This window comes from Megascapheus bottae, chromosome 10 (genome assembly GCF_031878675.1).
Source record: "Megascapheus bottae isolate mThoBot1 chromosome 10, mThoBot2.hap1, whole genome shotgun sequence".
NCBI lineage: Eukaryota > Metazoa > Chordata > Mammalia > Rodentia > Geomyidae > Megascapheus > Megascapheus bottae.
Window position 1 is genome coordinate 22,683,739 of NC_143518.1, and position 19,804 is coordinate 22,703,542.

General features: G+C 36.4%; 1 protein-coding gene across 9 annotated transcripts in view; it reads right to left on the bottom strand.

The window, feature by feature from the left end:
- The window catches only part of Rasal2 (RAS protein activator like 2), a 261,335-nt gene that overhangs the window by 24,236 nt on the left and 217,295 nt on the right, over nt 1-19,804 (bottom strand). For all 9 annotated transcript variants that reach the window (XM_090340368.1, XM_090340365.1, XM_090340369.1 and 6 more), the window contains exons 6-11: nt 14,783-14,936; nt 13,737-13,835; nt 12,506-13,060; nt 8,583-8,727; nt 2,163-2,307; nt 1,361-1,597 (exon numbers count right to left, since the gene is read on the bottom strand). In XM_090340368.1, the coding sequence (XP_090196494.1) occupies nt 1,361-1,597; nt 2,163-2,307; nt 8,583-8,727; nt 12,506-13,060; nt 13,737-13,835; nt 14,783-14,936 (1,335 nt within the window). The remainder of the gene's footprint in view (nt 1-1,360; nt 1,598-2,162; nt 2,308-8,582; nt 8,728-12,505; nt 13,061-13,736; nt 13,836-14,782; nt 14,937-19,804) is intronic.

The window sequence follows — 19,804 nt, forward strand, 5'->3', positions numbered from 1 at the left end:
GAATCCTGTTTTTTGTTTTGCTTTTTTTTTTGCCAGTCCTGGACTTGACCTCAGGGCCTGAGCACTGTCCTTGGGATTTCTCAAGACTAGAGTTCTACCACTTGAGCCTCAGCATCACCTCCAGCTTTTTTCTATGTATGTGGTACCGAAGAATCGAACCTGGGTCTTTGTGCATGCTAGGCAAGCACTCTACCACTAGGCCAAACTCCCGGGCCTGAATCCTGTTTTTAATCAACATTTTCATTTCATTTAACTTTTTTGGGCCAGTTTTGGGGCATAAACTCAGGGCCTGGGCATTATCCGTGAGCTTCTTTTGCTCAAGGATAGTATTCTACCACTTGAGCCACAGAGCCACTTCTGGACTTTTCTGTTTATGTGGTTCTGAAGAATGAACCCAGGGCTTCATGAATGCTAGGCAAGCACTCTATACTAAGTAAGCCACATTCCCAGGATCCATTCAATTTAATTGTATCTTCACCTTTTTCCAGGTAACTTAATATTCTTTAAAAATAGTAATTAGCTTGGTTTTTAATTTAAAATTTAGGTTCTGGGGGTTTGAGCCAAGGGCCTGTGTGTTGCAGGCAGGTGCTTATCACTCAGGCATGCCAGCAGCCCTTTTTCCTTTGTTTTCATATGGAGGCTCATATTTATACCCACGGAGGCAGCCATGGACCACAATCCTACTAGTTATGCTTCCTGCTTAACTGGGATGACAAGCATGTATCACTATGCTTGGCTCACACTGGTTGAGATGGGAGGTCAGTAACTTTTTGCTTTGGATGGCCTTGATCTGTAATCCTCTCCACATCTGCCTTCTGAGTTGCTAGGATAAACAATCTTAGGTAGCTTCAAATATTACAATGACTGCATGTACTATAGTTATTTAATTGCTGTTTCAGTATGCTGCTGTTTTTTTTTTTTTTGCCAGTCCTGGGCTTGAACTCAGGGCCTTAGCACTGTCCTTGTTTTTTTTTCCTCAAGGCTAGAGCTCTACCACTTGAGCCTCAGCACCACTTCTGGCTTTTTTCTATGTATGTGATACCAACGAATTGAACCCAGGTCTTCATACATGCTAGGCAAGCACTCTACCACTAGGCCAAAGTCCCGGCCCCTGTTGCATCATTTCTGGCTTTTTTCTATGTATGTGGTACCGAGGAATCGAACATGGGTCTTTGTGCATACTAGGCAAGCACTCTACCACTAGGCCAAACTCCCAGCCCCCCGGCCCCTGTTTTTTAGAATGAAAACACAATGAATATCTGTCTGAGTTTTGGAGCTTGCCAGTCATATACAAATTTTAGGCCTCAGGTCATTTTTTTAAACCATGTGTTTTTAAACTGGCTTGGGTAGTATCACCTACTTGGCAAAGTTGGCTAGGTTCTGAATGACCTTGGCAATAAGAGTTAGAGTCCGAGATGTGCGGTCATCAGGATATTCCTGCATAAGGTTGAAAAGACTGGGAGACATAATGGCAGGGCAAAGGAAACGGAGAAACAATGAGGCACTAATGAGCCGTTCACTGATGTCTTGCTTGCCTCGGTTCAGGCATTGCTGCTTCCACGATGCAAATACTTCTTTCAATTCACGAGGAAAGACACTGGGGGGAATAAAACAAGAAACCCAAACTAAATCTCTAAATATATGAAAATACCACAGCCTGTGAAAGCATAAGTGATCCCAGTGTGACTCAGCACACCTCTGTTCTAGGGTTGAACTATGAGGAAAACCTAGTAGAGATCCAAGAGTTAGACTGACTCATGTTTAAGCAGTGGTGGAAAATTCACCGAAGGCCATATGGAGACTTGAATCTGAAAGCTAAAAACTCTGAATTAGTGTAAATTTAGTTTTTCAAAGTGGGAAAATGGCATGAGGCTCCTGACTAAACCATCTGGTTTAATATAGCTCACCATAATCTGTCTAAAAGACTGTTCATCAAAAACCTTGAAAAATCTCACGAAGTACTGGGGCTAGAGCAGTGATCAAAATTCATGAGCACATCTGTTCAACACTGGTAAATTTTTTTAAAAGAAAGAATGTACTTTTGAGTATTAGTGGATAAAGACAGAACATTATGGAAAGGATTATTTTTGATAATCAGTTCAGCAGCATTTTTGCCTACAATGAAAATTTAGACTTTAGACAAAGAATGGTCATCAGCTTACCAGTAAGAATTGATGATCTTGCAGAAAGCCAGCTCACAACACATCTTTAGGTTGCTCTGGTGGTCTAGCAGTTCACTAGATGAACACTTACTGGGATCCACTTCACAGTTCTCATCTGATTCATATAAAGCTTTGATGAACTCCCCTTTTTGAAAAAAAAAAAGCTGTTTAAGTATAAAGTGCTTCCTTGAACAGAATAAGATTTAAGATTTCTGAACAAAATGTATAATGGGGAATTCTTATCTCAAAAATGACAGGGAAGGCATAAGACTGCCTGTAAAGGTCCCTGATTTGGAACCCAATAGTTCTCACATTGCCATATGTTTATTTTCCCTACCCTGGAAGCAGAATGATACCAAGTACTAACATCACTACAATTCTTATAAAATAGCTTTAAACAAGGTTGTATTTTTTTTTTACCAGAAACCACAACTATATTTATTATTAACATCACTTGTAATATGTTATAGAGGTCGCTTCTAAGGTTGGGGAACTAATATTACCGCTGTTTTAGAAAAAACAAGCAACCCAATCTTGACTGAATAACTTATCTATGTAATAATTTGGGGCTGAATGTATAAGGCTGAGTAAGAAGGCTTTCTAGGTTTACCTCTTGCAATAATCATTTAACTTAGTAAAAACTGTAGCCCATTCTCTTTATATATTCCTTATATGCTTTCCCACAGAAACTTAGCTTAGATACTTTGTTCATACAGTCAGTCTATAAAGGTATGCTGGAAATTCCCTGGAGTTACCACCTGACCTGTTTATCCTCACTATACACTATACTTGTATACTTCCAAATGTTCCATGTTTTATACTATTTTGTCCTATTTGTTTGCATGGCCACTAATTCCTAGGATAAATATCCTCAAAAGTTTGGAACTGGGCTTTAATAATGCCCAAATCCCTAGCCCCTAAGTATCTGTCAAGTAATTATCAGAGGTGGCAATATCTACTCTTTTTTGTGGCAGGGATGGGGGTTAGTTAATTATAAATAAAGAGTCTCATGGACTTTCTGCCCTGCCTGGGCTGGCCTGGCTTTGAAAGTGGTATCTTTAGCTCTTAGCTTCCTGAGTAGTTAAGATTACAAGCATGAACCATGGACAACCAGCCTGTTCTTAGTTTTTAATTTTACTGTTATTTTTTTGTTTTTAAAGAGGAATGGCTTTTGTAAGATCCTGCTAGTATTACTTGAGGGTTGGTCTTGTTATAACAAGAGTTAATGAAGGGGAAGAAAATGAAGTAGCTGGGCTGGGAGTGTACATGCACAAAGTCCTGGGTTTGATTCCTTGGTATCACATACAAAAAAAAAAAAAAAAAGCTGGAAGTGGCACTGTGGCTCATGTAGTGGAGTGCTAGCCTTCCGCAAAAAGTGTCCAAGGACAATGCCTTGCCCCAAGACTGGCAAAAAAACAAAAACAAAACAGAAAATGAGGTAGCAGTAGCAATATGAAGTACATTTTCTATCACAATGTTTTGTACTTAGATAAGTGAAAGCTTTTAAAAATAGCTATGACTTAGGAAGAAACGTGATAATTTGAAAGAAACAGGCCTGAGAAACTGAAAGCCAAGTGGTATAAGGAAAAAAAATGGGGCATAGAAAAAAAAAAGATATGGAGCCAGACATCGAGAGAGACGTAAAGTCATTTTATCTTAAGCCTTATTTGTATGTACAAATGTTTGTGAAATCTGCACTGTAGAATTTCATTAGGATGTGAATGTTTTTTTTTTTGAAAATAGCTAGTATGTTTCTGGGACTCCTATAGAAGTCATTATTAGATTCAAAAGTAAGTTACTTTTGTTTTATTAATTTGTGCTGGCCCTGAGATATTGCTCAGCTTTTTTACTCATGGCTAGTGCTAGATCACTTGAGCCAAACCTCCACTTTGCTGATTTATTATAGATCAGTCTTTTAGGTTTGTCTGCCCAGGCTGGCTTCAAACTGCAATCCTCAGATGTCAGCCTCTTGCATAGTTAGGATTACAGGTATGAGCCACTCTATTCAGCTGAAAAATATGCTACTTCTAAATACTTTTTCACCCAAACTAGCAAAAGCTTAATATTACAGTTCCACAAGGTATATATCAATATATTCTCCCTGTTTCCTGTATGTCATGTCTACAGTACATATTTTGTTTAAAGATTATTTGAATTTAAAAGTTAAGCAATTAATGTCAAAATACCCAAAGTAACAAGTCTTTAACTTCTAAATGTGCAATATGAACTTTACATTGAGGGAGGCTTTTTTTTTTAATGTTTCATCTTCTATGGGAAAGTAAGGCTAACATTTGTAAGTAATATAAATACTAAATGTTTTTTATTTTATTCTTCAAAAGTCAAATAAATTATTCTAGGGCTCAAACATAAATTGTCTACGGTACTCATACTGTAAAACTGTCTACGGTGCTCTCACTATAACTTCTTTTTATTTATTTATTTATTTATTTATTTATTTATTTATTGCCAGTCTTGGGCCTTGAGCTCACGGCGTGAGCACTGTCCTTGGACTTTCTCATGGCTAGAGCTCTACCACTTGAGCCACAGCACCATTTCTGGCTTTTTTCTATGTATAGGGCACAGAGGAATCAAGCCTGGGTCTTTCTGCATGCTAGGTAAGCACTTTACCACTAGGCCAAACTCCTGACCCTATATTTTCTTAAAAAAATATTTATTGTAAAGGTGATGTACATATGAGTACAGTTACTAAGTCAGGTATGGAGTACATTTCTTTTGAAAAGTGTCACCCATTCATTTTCTACCAGTTTTCCCCTTCCAACCCTGCTCACCCACCCAATGTGTATAGCTCATTTCCAACGTAGTGTGTAATGAGTATCACTGCTGAACTAGTTCACTCTTTTTTCGGCTGTGTATGCTTCCCCTTTCCCTCCCCAAGTCAGATAAACACTACAGCTTCTTAAATTTTTTCCTTATATGATACCATTAGAATCTTCTAAAATACAATTATTTTCATTTTTAGAATTATAATCTATGCCTGATAATGTAGAACATACATATCAAAATGGCAGGTGGAGCTTTTATAGATTTGCATCTAGAAAGTACTTGACCAAAATTATTGAGACTGATTAAAAACCCTATTTGAGGTTTTCTTGTCTGAAAAATAATCAGGATGTAAAGGAGTACTTGCTATATTGTTTAATTGCAATAAGTTTGTGCCAAGTTAGAGAATGCTCTGTAATGTGCTTTCTATGTAAACTACTAACTTATTAAGTATCATCAAAATTTCAAGTGCAGGTATGGATACATTAGTTGAAAAGAATTTGCTTCTACTAAGTGGTCTGTGTGACTAATCTTATAGATGGCATTTCCTGTGTGTCACAGAATCCAAACTTCAACATCAATTAGACAGGTAAAGGGTACTACTAGATTAAAAATTTAAGTCTAAATTAAGCAGTGTGTGCAGTAAAAAGCAATGCTTTTATCAGGGCTTTTATCAAGATAAAGACGGGCTAAGAAGCAGGTTGATATTAAACAACGTATTACTTTTTTTTTTTTTTGGTGCTAAGGATCGAACCAGACTCTACTGAGCTACATCCTCAGCCCTGACAGACAATTATTAAAATTGATCTCCCTGAGGATTCTTAGCAGTCTGGAAATAACACATAGTTTTTACACACAGTGTATGAAGTATAGCTAGTCTTCCATGGGAAGAAGACAATCCAACTGATCCAAAGAAGATTACTGGCTAATTCTGTTTATGTCTGGCCACTTTCACTACTCTGGGCATTGCTTATAGATTACTAGAAATAGTTCATGAATTTCTTTCCATATAAAGTGAATTATGCCTCACAATTTTCACTTAGGAAATTATTTAAAAACCATGCTTAATATTGATTTTTAAAATATAAATATTTCACTTTGAAGAAGTAGGTTGTCAACAAATATTCCCTTCTAGGCTCACAGGATAAATATTGTTTAAGAGGCTTCATTATTGCCTTTTGAAATACAATACAAATCATTAAATCAAACCATTATATACATTTTATAACTGTAGTAACATCTTATGCAAATAAGGCTAATAACCTATCAGTACCTTTCCAAGTGTCAATGAATATTCAACTATTTTTCTTGTAAATTCCCATTAGATCTTAAAGGTTAACACTAAACTTGAAGCAAAAGGGGAAAAATTTACTTCTACAGAGCAGAAATGTATTGATACTATATAGTTAAGTTTGCATCATATAAACATAGTGGTCCTATTTCTTGATTGTTCTTTCACTTTTTTACACCTTTATAATAAGACTTCTTTCTTCTTGATACCAGTTTGAGGCATCACAAGTGATCTTTAAGTTGCTAAAGGATTTGTTAGCCACTCTTGCTTTCCCCTCTGAAATCTCTGGGGAAAAAATGTAAATAAGTGAAAATTTGGCGGCCCTGAGAAATGAATCTATGTTGAATTTGTGCTCCACCACTAAGCTATTTCCTCAGTTCATCTGACTTAATACTCTATTTGTTATTGGTATCTAGGACTCAGTATTTTCCTTGTTATCTTTCTTTTTTAGCATCTTCTCTCTGATCATTTTATTTCTCTGACTGCTATTCTTTCTTCTGTATTATCAACCATTTGAGATCTTTGAGCTCTATTCTCTTGTTGCTCTAGTAGTTTCATAGCTTCCACATGTGTAAATTACCCAAATTTCCAACAGCTGGCTTAAATGTCCTGACTAATCTCTGCACTAAAAATCCCTGAGATTTTCTACCAGAACTTTAAAATGAATCTAAGGCAAAATATAATTTCCTTTCTTTTAAGTTTATGTTTATATGATTTTGATTCTGTTAAGAATCTCATTATCCTTAGTCATTTACAAAGGCCAAAAAGTCTCTAGCATTTGATACTTCATTCTTTTTCACAAAGTTGTCAAGCCACATCAGTTCAATTTTAACATTTTTATACCTTTCTCTTTCTTCTATTCTTATCCCCTGCAACTTGCCTTAAAGTTTCAATATTTCTTGTTTATTTATTTATTTATTTATTTATTTTTTGCCAGTCCTGGGCTTGAGCTCAGGGCCTGAGCACTGTCCTTGGACTTTCTCAAGGCTAGACTAGAGCTCTACCACTTGAGCCTCAGCACCACTTCCGGCTTTTTTCTATATGTGGTACCCAGGAATCGAACCCGGGTCTTCATGCATGCTAGGCAAGCACTTTAACCACTAGGCCAAACTCCTGGCCCCTCTTGTTTTATTATAATGTCTTCTTATATCTTTTTTTTTTTTTTAGCTGTTTTACTCACAAGCCATTACTTAAGTCTCTTCATTGAAAACATGGGAAAAAACTTTTAGTGGTTTTCCTAGGAACAGTATAAAATCTAAATCTGTAGCCAGGCTCTCAAAAGAAAAAAAAGCCTAGTTCTAGTTCTAATTATTTTCTAGTCTTTTTGTTGTTTTTCATTTGTCTCTTCATGTCCTTTTTCTGCTAAAAAATTTTATTCTATCCAGGTGCTGGTAGCTCGTGCCTGTCATCCTAGCTATTCAGGAGAGGCTAAGATTTGAGGACCGCAGTTTGAAGCCAACCAGGATAGCAAAGTTCATAAGACTCTTATTTCCAATTAACTACCAAAAGCTGGTGGTGGAAGTGTGGCTCAAGTGGCAGAGTATTAGCCATGAACAAAGAAGCTGAGGGACAATGCCTATTCCCTGAGTTCAAGCCCAGGAGCAACACACACAGACACACACACACACACACTCACACACAGAGTTTTATTCTGTATGTGCCTGATTCTCATTTCTATGCCTTTTTCTCCCCTCCCTTGGTAATCCCCATCAATGCCCTTGCCCAATGTCTGACTTATTACAACCTTTTGTTCCTTTAAACAATGTAAGTGAATTTTATACAGTGTTGGGGGCCGAGTAATGCCATTCTAATAACTTTCTGCTGAGATCTGTAGTAGGGGTAAACAAGTGAACCGCTTTATCTTGCCCACCTGTTGTGCTGATAGGCTCCCGCACCCAATATAAGGAGGGGAGTTTTAGAGGGAGATTCTTGCCTTGATGAAGCTGTGTGGTGTTTCTGTTCGTGCTCCGGAGAAGCACGGCTGAGTGCGGGAGGACAGTGGGCCCTCTCCTCTCGCGGCTTGGACTGGTTGGGGTGTGCTTTTCCCCATCCCTCCTCAAGAGGGACTGGGGACGAAGGACCCCGACAATACAGAGCATGTTTGTGTAATTCTATCAAGATAAAATGCATTTTTAAAAAATTATTTGAGAGAACAGGATTTTCTTTTGGTTATATGGACAATGTGACTTTAATTTTTTTGTAAGTATCTGGAGAACAAAACAATCTTGCCAACTATTAAACACACCTGTACTGACTGTCTACTTTTGTAAATTTGTTTGTCTCATGAGGGTGATCAAGTTAAAAACTAAAGGGTGAAGAAAAGAAAGCAGATATTTTCCTTTCCATACCTAATGCATCATGAAGATACTGTTGTCCTACCAACTTGAGATACTCCTCAATGGATTTGGTGGCAATAGTATTCTCTCTGAAGATTAAGACATCATGTTCTCCACAACGATCCACCTCGGACATCACCAAGTCGGTCAGAAAATCCTGGTAGAAAAGGATCTAGTCAGGCAGAAAGCAACTGAATACATAATCTACATTAGAAGAAATAACTAAAACATCAGTCATCTTGGGAATAATGTTTCAAACTTAAGTTACCAGAGTCACTGGAAAGGAAAAAGATAAAAATCTTACATTTCACTATCTCAAGAAGTTTAAAATTCCTTCACAAGTTTTTTCAGAGAGTTTAGAAAAAGATCCTAACTCTGGATGTAGCCTACATGTCTCTGAAGTTTTGGTTTCTTCAGCTGTGTCTATTATCATTCTTTCTGCACTTTAGCCTTAGGAGCTTTCTTTTTAGACTAGTAAATATATATAATCTCCACTCAGCACAAAGCCTTCTGTAAATGTTCTCAGTTCTATTCCACTTCTACTCTCATTCCCAACTCCATTTCCACAGAGCTACTTCTTCAAATCCTTTGGATCTTAGTTTATAAGTCATTTCCTTAGTAAAACCTCCTCTGATCACTGCTGTCCCTGAACAGTCTTTGTCAAGTACCCTCCCCCCCACTTACACAGAATTATCTCTTTTTAGTCTACTGAAGTTCTTCTTATAACTACACATTTTCATAACTATTTTGATTAATATGTTTTCTTTAGAAAATCAAAAGCTCTATGAAAAGTAAGGATAATGTATATATATACATATATATATATATATATATATTTTTGTGGTACCACATATAGCAAAAAGCCGGAAGTGGTGCTGAGGCTCAAGTGGTAGAGCTCTAGCCTTGAGAAAGTCTAAGGACAGTGCTCAGGCCCTGAGCTCAAGCCCAGGACTGGCAAAAAAAAATGGAATTTTTAGAACCTATTCTTTGGACTTAGGTTTTTGTCTGGCATTATATCCATCAACAGAGAAGGAAGAAATAAGGAGAAGTAAAACCCCAAAGAAAGCCCTTCTTCATTCCTTAATAGCCCTAAAACAAGAGATGCAAAATTCAATATGTTCAGCTTAAAATGGACTAACATTGTATATTCTGAATATATTAATTGGATATTCCAAAGGGTCCGGAACAACAACAACAACATCAAAAAAACCCCAAAGTGGGCCGGGAGTTTGGCCTAGTGGTAGAGTGCTTGCTTAGCAAGCACAATGACCCATGTTCGATTCCTCGGTACCACATACATAGAAAAAAGCCGGAAGTGGTGCTGAGGCTCAAGCGGTAGAGCTCTAGCCTTGAGAAAGTCTAAGGACAGTGCTCAGTCCCTGAGCTCAAGCCCAGGACTGGCAAAAAACAAACAAACAAACAAGCCCCAAAGAGAATATGTTTACTACTAGTTTAAAATTATTTTAAACATTGGTGGGGGCTAGGTGCTCATGACTCACACCGATAATAGTAGCTATTCAGGAAGCCTGCCCAGGTAAGAAAGTCAGGGAGATTCTTATCTCCAATCGACACCAAAAAAGCTATAAATGGAACTGTGGCACAAAGAAGACTTGAGGAAAAAAGCTATGGGATAGTGCCAAGGCCATAAGCCGAAGCCCCAATACTGGCACCTTAGAAAACCAACTACTCCTCCCTCCAAACATTAATAGAACTCACTTTGAAGCAGCTCAACAGTATAGTAGAGTTGTGGGCTTAAGAGTCACTACTGACACTTATGGTAATAATCAGGCTGAAAAAAAATTTTGCTTGGTCTGTCATAGGGCTTGAACTCTGTGCCAGGGTGTTGTCCTTGAGGTCTTCAGTTCAAGGCTAGTCCTCTAACCACTTGAGCCACAGTGCCACTCCCAGTTTTCTGGTAGTTACTTGGAGATAAGAGTCTCAGGACGTTTTGTGCCTAGGCTAGCTTTGAACTGTGATCCTTCAGATCTCAGACTCCTAAGTAGCTAGGATTAGAGGATGAAATTGTGGAGGCAATAACAACCTTTTATGTTTTAGTTAGGTAGTAATTTTTAATGTGTGCATAATCTATCAAAACTCACTGAACTTCTCTACTTTAAATGGATGCAGTTTACAATACATAAATTAAAAGTTTCTCTAAAAAAGTCTTATGCTTTTCAGGAACTGAAAAGCAGAAATACCATAGCTATAAAATTTAAAGATGAGACTCATAATTTCAAAGATACTTTACCCCACCTTTTTTTTTTTTTGCCAGTCCTGGGCTTGAGCTCAGGGTCTGAGCACTGTCCTTGGACTTTCTCAAGGCTAGAGCTCTACCACTTGAGCCTCAGTACCACTTACGGCTTTTTTCTATGTATGTGGTACCGAGGAATAGAACCTGGGTCTTCGTGCATGCTAGGCTAGCACTCTACCACTAGGCCAAACTCCCGGACTACCCCACCTTTTTAACAACAGAAAACTTATTTTTAATAAATTGAAATACAAAAATTAGATGCAATAGAAAGGTAGTTACAGAAGGGACTATATGTCTAATGTATTCCTATATTCTGATTTATATCAAGAAAATTTAATAGTATTTAATTTTACAGTTTGTTCTTAAATAAATGATTGTAGCTGTGAGTGTGAATATGGAATACAATTCTACCATGCCCAGTTGGCTTCTAATACACTAGAGACTCAGACTAGTAAGTGACTGTGTATCACAGCTCAAAAAACAGTTGGTTTCTGTTCTTTTTACAACTTATCTATTTCCATTTTTAAAATCTTTCTTTTACTTTATACTATTGCAAAACAAAATAAGACTATAAGTAAGTAGCTACCAACTACCATCTTTGATATTATTATCCCAAATATATTAATCCCATGAAAATTATTATTAATATCCATTATACTTCTTGAATATTTTGTTCACTGTTTATGGGATATAGTAATTAATCTTTTTTGTTTTCTTTCTTCTTTTTTTTTTTGGTGGTTCTGAGGTTTAGAACTCAGGGATTGTTGGGCCGGGAGTTTGGCCTAGTGGTTAAAGTGCTTGCCTAGCATGCATGAAGACCCGGGTTCGATTCCTCGGTACCACATACATAGAAAAAAGCCGGAAGTAGTGCTGAGGCTCAAGTGGTAGAGCTCTAGCCTTGAGAAAGTCCAAGGACAGTGCTCAGGCCCTGAGCTCAAGCCCAGGAGTGGCAAAAAAAAAAAAAAGAACTCAGGGATTGTACTTGCTAGGCAAGCACTCTATCAGTTGAGCGATGTCCCTAGTGTGTTTTTAATTTAGCTATTCTTTTCTTTTTTTTGCCAGTCCTGGGCTTTAAGCCCAGGGCCTGAGCACTGTCCTTGGACTTTCTCAAGGCTAGACATCTCCCACTTGAGCCTCAGCACCACTTCTGGCTTTTTTCTATGTATGTGGTACTGAGGAATCGAACCCAGGTCTTCGTGCATGCTTGGCAAGCACTCTATCTCTAGGTCAAACTCCTGGCCTGCTTTAGCTATTTTTTTAAGGTAGGTTATCTTATTTATTTATTTATGTATTTATTTATTTAGCCACAAATGGACTATGAGACATGAACCACTAGCTCAACTTTCTTCAAATAATCTTTAAAAAAAATGCAGTAAGGAAGAAAACTGTCACAAAGCATTCTCAAACTAAAAGTAAAGAAGTTGAACATACTGTAAGATTATCATACCAATCCTACTAGTTGGGGCTATGATACTTACCTTTTATGAAAATGACCAAATGAATGAATTTGTGAATGAACAAATTTTTGTTGATAGCTCCATTTCATACTAGCTTTCTAATTCCATCTCTTCAAATTTAAGAATTATGAATAATTTTTTCCAGTTTCCAATCTCAATTTCTTTCCTTGCCAAAAGCAAGGAAGAATTTTTAGGCAATGTAACCCACCCTTCCTCATTCCACTTACCTTGGCTCTACCAGTACTCTGAAGAATGTGCACTAAGGCACAAGCCAGCTCCTCTTTATTCCTCACACTAATTACAGGCTCAAGGACAGAACATAGCATGGTGTAGTTGCTGGTGACAAATTCTGCAAATTCTTTATATTGTTCCATAGGCAGAATGGTGATAGTTTGGAAACGTGACTTAATTCGAATAGAAGGCCCTCCAGTCTTTCCTTTATTGGGTGTAGGGGTACTTACTGGATACCACTTTTCTACAAATTGGCGACCAGTCACACTGGCAGTGGGAATATTGACTAGCCCTACATAATTATTCTTGTCCTTTTTTTTCTTTTTTTCCACATCCTTATAAATGTGAACTGTGATGCTGTGGAGATGTGGAAGGCTGTAGAACTCAAAATGTTCACCCCAGAAAATATTGTCGGCTTTGGTCTTGCTGGTTGTACGAGCAAAAAGGGTATCATCAAGGCACAGTTCACAGAAATATTTCTTTTTAGGGGCAAGATCCTTGGCTTCAATGATCCATAAACGGAGAACATTTTCAGCTCGTCTGCAATTGTCCTATAGTGGCAAGAAAGTTGAATTTGAAAGCATATAAGCCAAAAAGAGAACATTTTTTTATAGTGATGTTAATTATGTATTCCATTAACAGACGTCAATTTAGGATAAGACCAAGCTCTAGACAATCTTAAGAGAACCAAATATATTCTATTTTGTTTGGGTTAAAAGTATTTTCTAAGTTATATGGCCAACAAAACAATAATTGGACCAGTATCTATAAGTGAAAAAGAGACAAGTACAACTTAGTTCTAGTCTCATTTTTATCATGTATTAACTTCTGACATGGTTTTGTCACTTAGCTTTTCTGTGTGCTTTCTTACCAACATTGGTAAAATCTCAATAATAATCCCTGTGAAGTTATCTCGTATCATAAAATGTCACTACATGTATGCCATACTTTAAAACCATTAAGCTATAAACCAGTCTTGGTGGTACATGCCTGCTATCCAGCACTTGCAAGGCTGAGTCAGGAGGATTACAAATTTGAGGCCAGAATGGACTACCCAGCAATTTGGAAGGAAGCCTAGACTACATGGTGAGGCTCTATCTTAAAACCAAATAATAATAATGTAAAAAAACCGGTTAAGCACTATAAAAATTAAGATATTATCAGTACATTTATCTTTTATCAACTTGCTGCTTAGACATATATTTTTACAATCAAGGCTACTATTACCTTATTTGGTTGAACTGTCCTGCGAAGGTTTTCCATCCACTTATCTCTCTCTGAGGCAGAGTTACAGCTGAAGCATTTACTTCCACTTAAGTAGGTAACCTTCAACATAAAAATTAGAGATAAAGAAATGGAAATGTACGATTAAAGGTTCTACATTCCTAATTATACTGTTGAGAGGAATATACTATAAATCCAAATCTTTAAATTTGGTTATGTACACATACACACATATACATATACATATGTACATATTATGTTTTTGCTTCATTCTCTAGGTAGAATCCATATTCATTCCCAGGCATGCAAACAAAAACAATGTAGAATTTGTTTGCCTATGGCTCAGAAAAATGAAAGAAAAACACTTTCAGGCCACATCTGAAATTAACTGCAAATGAGTATGTTCAATTCTGAGCTACTGAAAAATAAATGAAAAACCATTTCTATTAGATTTTTCAAGATGCCTCCATCATAATACTATAGAAGACTACTAAATGAAATAAGTTATTGAGTTATTGATTTTAGAGTTCATTTTTCTTCTACTAGATAACCTGCTACTGCTTTTCAGTTATTTATTAGTTTATCCTGACTACTATCACTATCCATTAAAAATAAAACACATATTCCTAGCACTTAATGCTGGGCTTAGTACAAAGTCTACTGAGCAGAGTTTCACAAATAAGGAAAAGTTCAAGTGATTTTTTATTAAAAAGAATGCCAAGAAGTAACTCAAACTTTTTTTTTAAATTAAGAGTACCAAGAAATGGCCTACTTAAGTTGCTGAAATTTGCTCACATGTTAATTCAATTAAAACATTAATCTAATAAGTTATTGTTAACCTCTGCTGAGAATGTAGAATCCAACTATTTTTTGAAAGCAGACAAGAGCAAAATAAGGAGACATAATCATTAGTAACTTTAATAACAAATGTAATCAGAATAACAGATTTCCAACTCTTTATTAAAAACAGAAAATTTTCATCAACTAAAAATTAGCAGCATGACAGTAATGAATTCTTGTTGATTAATTATTCTTCCTTTTTATAATACCTCAAAACAGAAGTCTTGTCCAAGGATGCTACTATGCAGTGGTTTCACTGCCACAGGCTCTCCTCTACCAAGATCTAGACATTCTACTGCACTGCATGGACTCAGCAAGGATTCATGGGAACGTGACTCTTTTAGTTTAGGCAGCCCTCGAGACCTGAAAGTAGAAGATATTTAAGGTAATGTTACTTGGCCAACAAAAACTGAAGGTTTAATGCAATAGAGGCTAACAACTGTATAAACACCTATAGGGAAAAGTAAAAGGAAGAGCAAATCAATAATCTCTAGAAATAATAGTACCATATTTATACACATATAGCACCACATTTATACACATAAATATGGTACATATTTACACATACATATATGAGCAGAAACACTTATTTTAAACTGAAATTTAATTTCATTAGTCTTAAAGGAGTTCTAGCTCCTTTACTTGCTTATGATCTTGCTATATTCAGTTCAAGGTCAAGCTGGCCTTGAACTTGCAATACTCCTGCATCTGCTTCTTAAGTATTGGGATTTCAGGTATACAAATCATCATGCCCAGTCTCTATAGACATTACTATTATTATTATCTCTATATTGTAATATGGAAAAATAAAATAACTGTATTCTTTATTTTAAAATATTGTCAAGCACATTTATTGTTTTTATATTCATGTTACAGCTTTAGCCTATATGTCACTGACCAAATAGTAGTGGTTGAATCCTCAGGTTATTTCATCTCTGACAGAATACACAACCATACACCCATACACACACACACACACACACACACACGCATAGACTATCTCTCAAAAGGCCTGCTGTCTTAAAATGAAATTCTCTTCTAACAGCTTTTGCTTCTACCAATGCCTTCCAGTATAAGTGTGAATAAAGAACAAAATGCCCTCAGGGAGTTTCCCACTATGAAAAACAACGTCCCAACTTTCATAGAGAACAACATACTGTTGACACTGTTGAGGAATCCTGGCTGATTTTATTTCCTGGGTTTTTTTTTTTTGGAGAATGCTAAGAATCATGACTCATGTCACTATGGGATCAGTAATTCATTGGCTTTCTTTCTACAGAATTAATGGATTCTAACAATGTGAAGCACAGTGTTTCTGAATCCAGAACTGGTTGGCCATTATTTAGTAATTACAGTATTGATAAAATACTCAAGAGTTAAATACATGTATTTCAAGTACTTAGAAATGAGGATAAAAAGAAATGCTGTGTAAAGACATTTGATTTTTGTAAAATACATTCATTCATTTCCTGAAGTCAAGTTAACATTCAAAGGAATTGAAGTACTTAACAATAGAGTAGTGCTTACACAGTAATGCTGCATTCTAATATTGTTTAACTAAACTTCATAACAAGACATATTTTCAACAATAATGATTTTACTCTGCTCTTTTCACACAAATTAAAAAATATTAACTACTATTTAAATTTTAAGCTGAAAACATGTATTCTGGTATTTCAGCAATTTTCAATGTACATTTATATTTATAGTTCCCATTGATAATATACCAAAAATGTGCAACAATGAAATACTTCTACATTTATTTCCTTTTGTTCTGGATAAGACAATGACATCTTTGACATTATATATTGTAAGTATAGCACATTAATTAAAAACAACTAAATGCTACTTTAATTTATCTTATAGCCTTTTCCAATATGCTATTTTGGAAGCTTTGATGAGACAACAGAAGTCTGGGTGAGACATCAAAGCTCTATAATCTTTCTTAAACAAATATAAAACAATTCTAACAAACGTTTCTCAGATGTTGCTAGAAGGGAAACATCTTGCAAGCTCTGGGATGAATCTCTCATGAGGAAAAAAAATCAAAGCATTTTTAAAAAAGGAGTTTCAACAAAAGGCTTACTTTTATTTTTTTAAGTAAAAAAATAAAAAATAAGTTCATTTTATTTCAAACAAAATAAATGTCTACCTACATGAAGCAACTGTATAGCCACCTGGTAGTGCAACCCCAAATCATAGCGGTGCCACATGTCCTGGAATAGCAAGTCACTTCCTGCACTACATTTCAGAAAACAACTCTGTGTTCAGAAGACAGGAACCAACAGAAGACGGTTTCCCTGCTTCCTTGGTTACTGATATCATCTTTGGATAAATGCTTCCCAAGGTGTTAGTCAAGTCTTCCACAGAGCAGAACAGAAATACAAATAACAGATCAAGTCATCATCTTCATCCAAACCCTGCAGAACAGGTAATATTCCTTCTTTTCCTTCAGGCTGCATCTAGCCCCTCAGGTAACACAAACAAGGTTCCAGGGCTCTAGGCTAGGCATGTTGCCATGGTGCTACACCTATGAGGAGATTAGAGCTGGGAGGCTCAGGGAGAAGCTGCAGCTTGAAGGACTCAAGGAAAGCTCTCCGTAAACATGGCAAAGGTGATCATTTTAATCAGAAAGGAAAGAAGGTGAAGCCCCTGCCCCTTTCTATTGCTAAGTTCTCAAAAGCCACACAAAAGAAACTGGGAATGGAGGTAGATATCTTATTAAAAACCCTGCAAGGAATAAATCTAAGCTTTAGCTTACTTCACATATATTAATTTCAACCAACCATCCTAATAGAAAGTATTTCATAAACCTCATTTCCATGTACAGTCTTCTGAATAGCTTGTTTCTTTTGTAATGCTTAGCATAGTTTAAAGTTTCTAACAAGTATTTTATATGAACTTATCTGGTTTACAAATTTTCTTTCTTTAGAGATAGTTGGACAAAAGCCTTTGTTTTCCTATTGCATTTTCAACACATGCTGTATATCTCAGAAGCCGCCATAAACAGGTACTATAACCAAATCACCTCAACTTGTAACTTCTAAAGTCTTCTTAGCTACTGAAATTTCCATTATTAATATATAGTTTAGAATTTCCCATCAGTCTGCGTGCGCATGTGCACACACACATGGACACACACACACACACACACACACACACACACACACATGCCTTGAAAGCCAAAGTAACTAGTATGTTCAACATACTAAATAAATAAGCAAGTTCTTCCTGTATTGAAAGTGTCTCAGAGAAGACAGAAGTAATTCCCAGAGAAGCAAGATTACAGTAAACAGGAAGATCAAACAGCCTGGGAATGGCTTACGGGAGGAGGCATTATCTGTATAAATATTTCCATATAGAAGCATTAGTAACCCCCAAGTCCCCTCTAAATTATGTTTACCTCCTCTCATACCTTCATAGGATTGATTTTTCTTAGATCTACTAACTACACAGTTTTAGTACCCCTATGGCAGTTTGCTCCTTTAATGGAAAGTAGAATGTGATTTATTGGGAAAATAATGAGCTTTAAACTTTGTCCAAGCCACTCTGATAAATACCTTTTATCAAGAAATCTAACCCAATTTTGAAAGTGATGATATTGAATCCCTTGCCGAATTCTCTTTGACTGCTTTCTTCCCCACTGGACCATCAGCCCAAGTTAATATACCATGTGAGAATAATTCAGAGTTTCAAAATAAATATTTCTATATTTAACTGAGAAATTGCATTCCAGAGGGCAATTTTACTTATAATTAAGGAACACTATACTCTTTACATTTCTGCTTAATGTCTGTGCAACTCTATTTCAACTCTAGCACTGTGATGGTAAGGGTTAAAATTTTAATTGCTGATGAAGATTATCTGCTGCTTTTGACCTAGTAGGGAAACAAACTAGAGGGTAAGAGAGGCTTTCTATTGCTCACTGCATCAAATGAGTATTATATTGCTACAATCCTCCTCCCTACCTAAAATTACTCTTAAAAGATGAAATCAATCTTCAAAATCAGCTTGGGGATGGGGTGCCAACTTACATAACAGTAGATACAGTGATGAAGGGGGGAAAAAAAGCAAAAGAACTCTGATTAGCACAATTTTAAATACAACACAGCTGGATTTCCTCAGCTTATCCATCCAATTCTTTAAAAAGGCACATTTCCTCCACAGTTTCAATAATGCCTAGATATGCTAGCTCAATCTGCCATGTGTTTACAGATTCAGTTCCTGATTTAGGAATTGGGAAACTTTTAATTAAAAATGCTTATTGCCATACAAAATCCAGGACTACAGTGCAGGTGAGTTTCTGCTTCGCTTGGCAGTTATAATTCCAGACTGTTTCACTGAATTCTTGAAAAGGAAATTCAGAAAGCTGAGCATAAGAATGCACCCATGTTTCAGTTAGTATGTATTTCTAAGGCATTTATTTTCTTTTAAAATTACCCAGGTTATAATGAACAAAATGCAGTATTCTAAGGCTCTAACAACAAATATATATACTTTTAAAAATTGCATTGAGCTTTCACTTTGAGATAAATAGAATTACCTGTTCTCTAGATTACATTATTTTTAATAAGGCATTTTTATGAAAACATCCAAATGATATTTCATGAAAACAGGAAACTTTTTCTGAATAATAATTTTAAAGGTTTGCCTCCTTGAATTAAAAAAGAAATCAGGACCCATTTATCAGTTCTACTTCTGACACTAAAAAGCCATTGTCTTCCAAGAATCTTGACAGCTTCTCTTGCTTCAGGTAAAACTAGTTATATTGCTTATGTTACCCACTGACTCTCATGTTAGCTTAAAATTACACACTAAACAAACAGCTATTTATGGAAGCACATACTCTCTTTCCCAGCCTCAGCTTCCAGACAGTATATATGATCTATGAGTCAAGCTGCTGAAGAAGGGTATATATTAGCTAGCGCAGTCACTTAAAATGAACACATTCACCAGGTGATGGTGGCTTATGTCTATAATCCTAGCTACTCAGGAGGCTGAGATCTGAGGATCATGGTTACAAGACAGCCTGGGCAGGACATCCTGGGCAGGAAAGTCCTTTAGACTCTTATCTACGATTAATCACCAGAAAATCGGAGGTAGAGATGTGGTTCAAAGTGGTAGAATGCTTACAAAAATGTCAGACAGTGTCTCAGGTCCTGAGTTCAAGCCCCATGACCAAAACCAAATACACACAAACACACACACAAACAACAAAGCCTGTCTCAGAA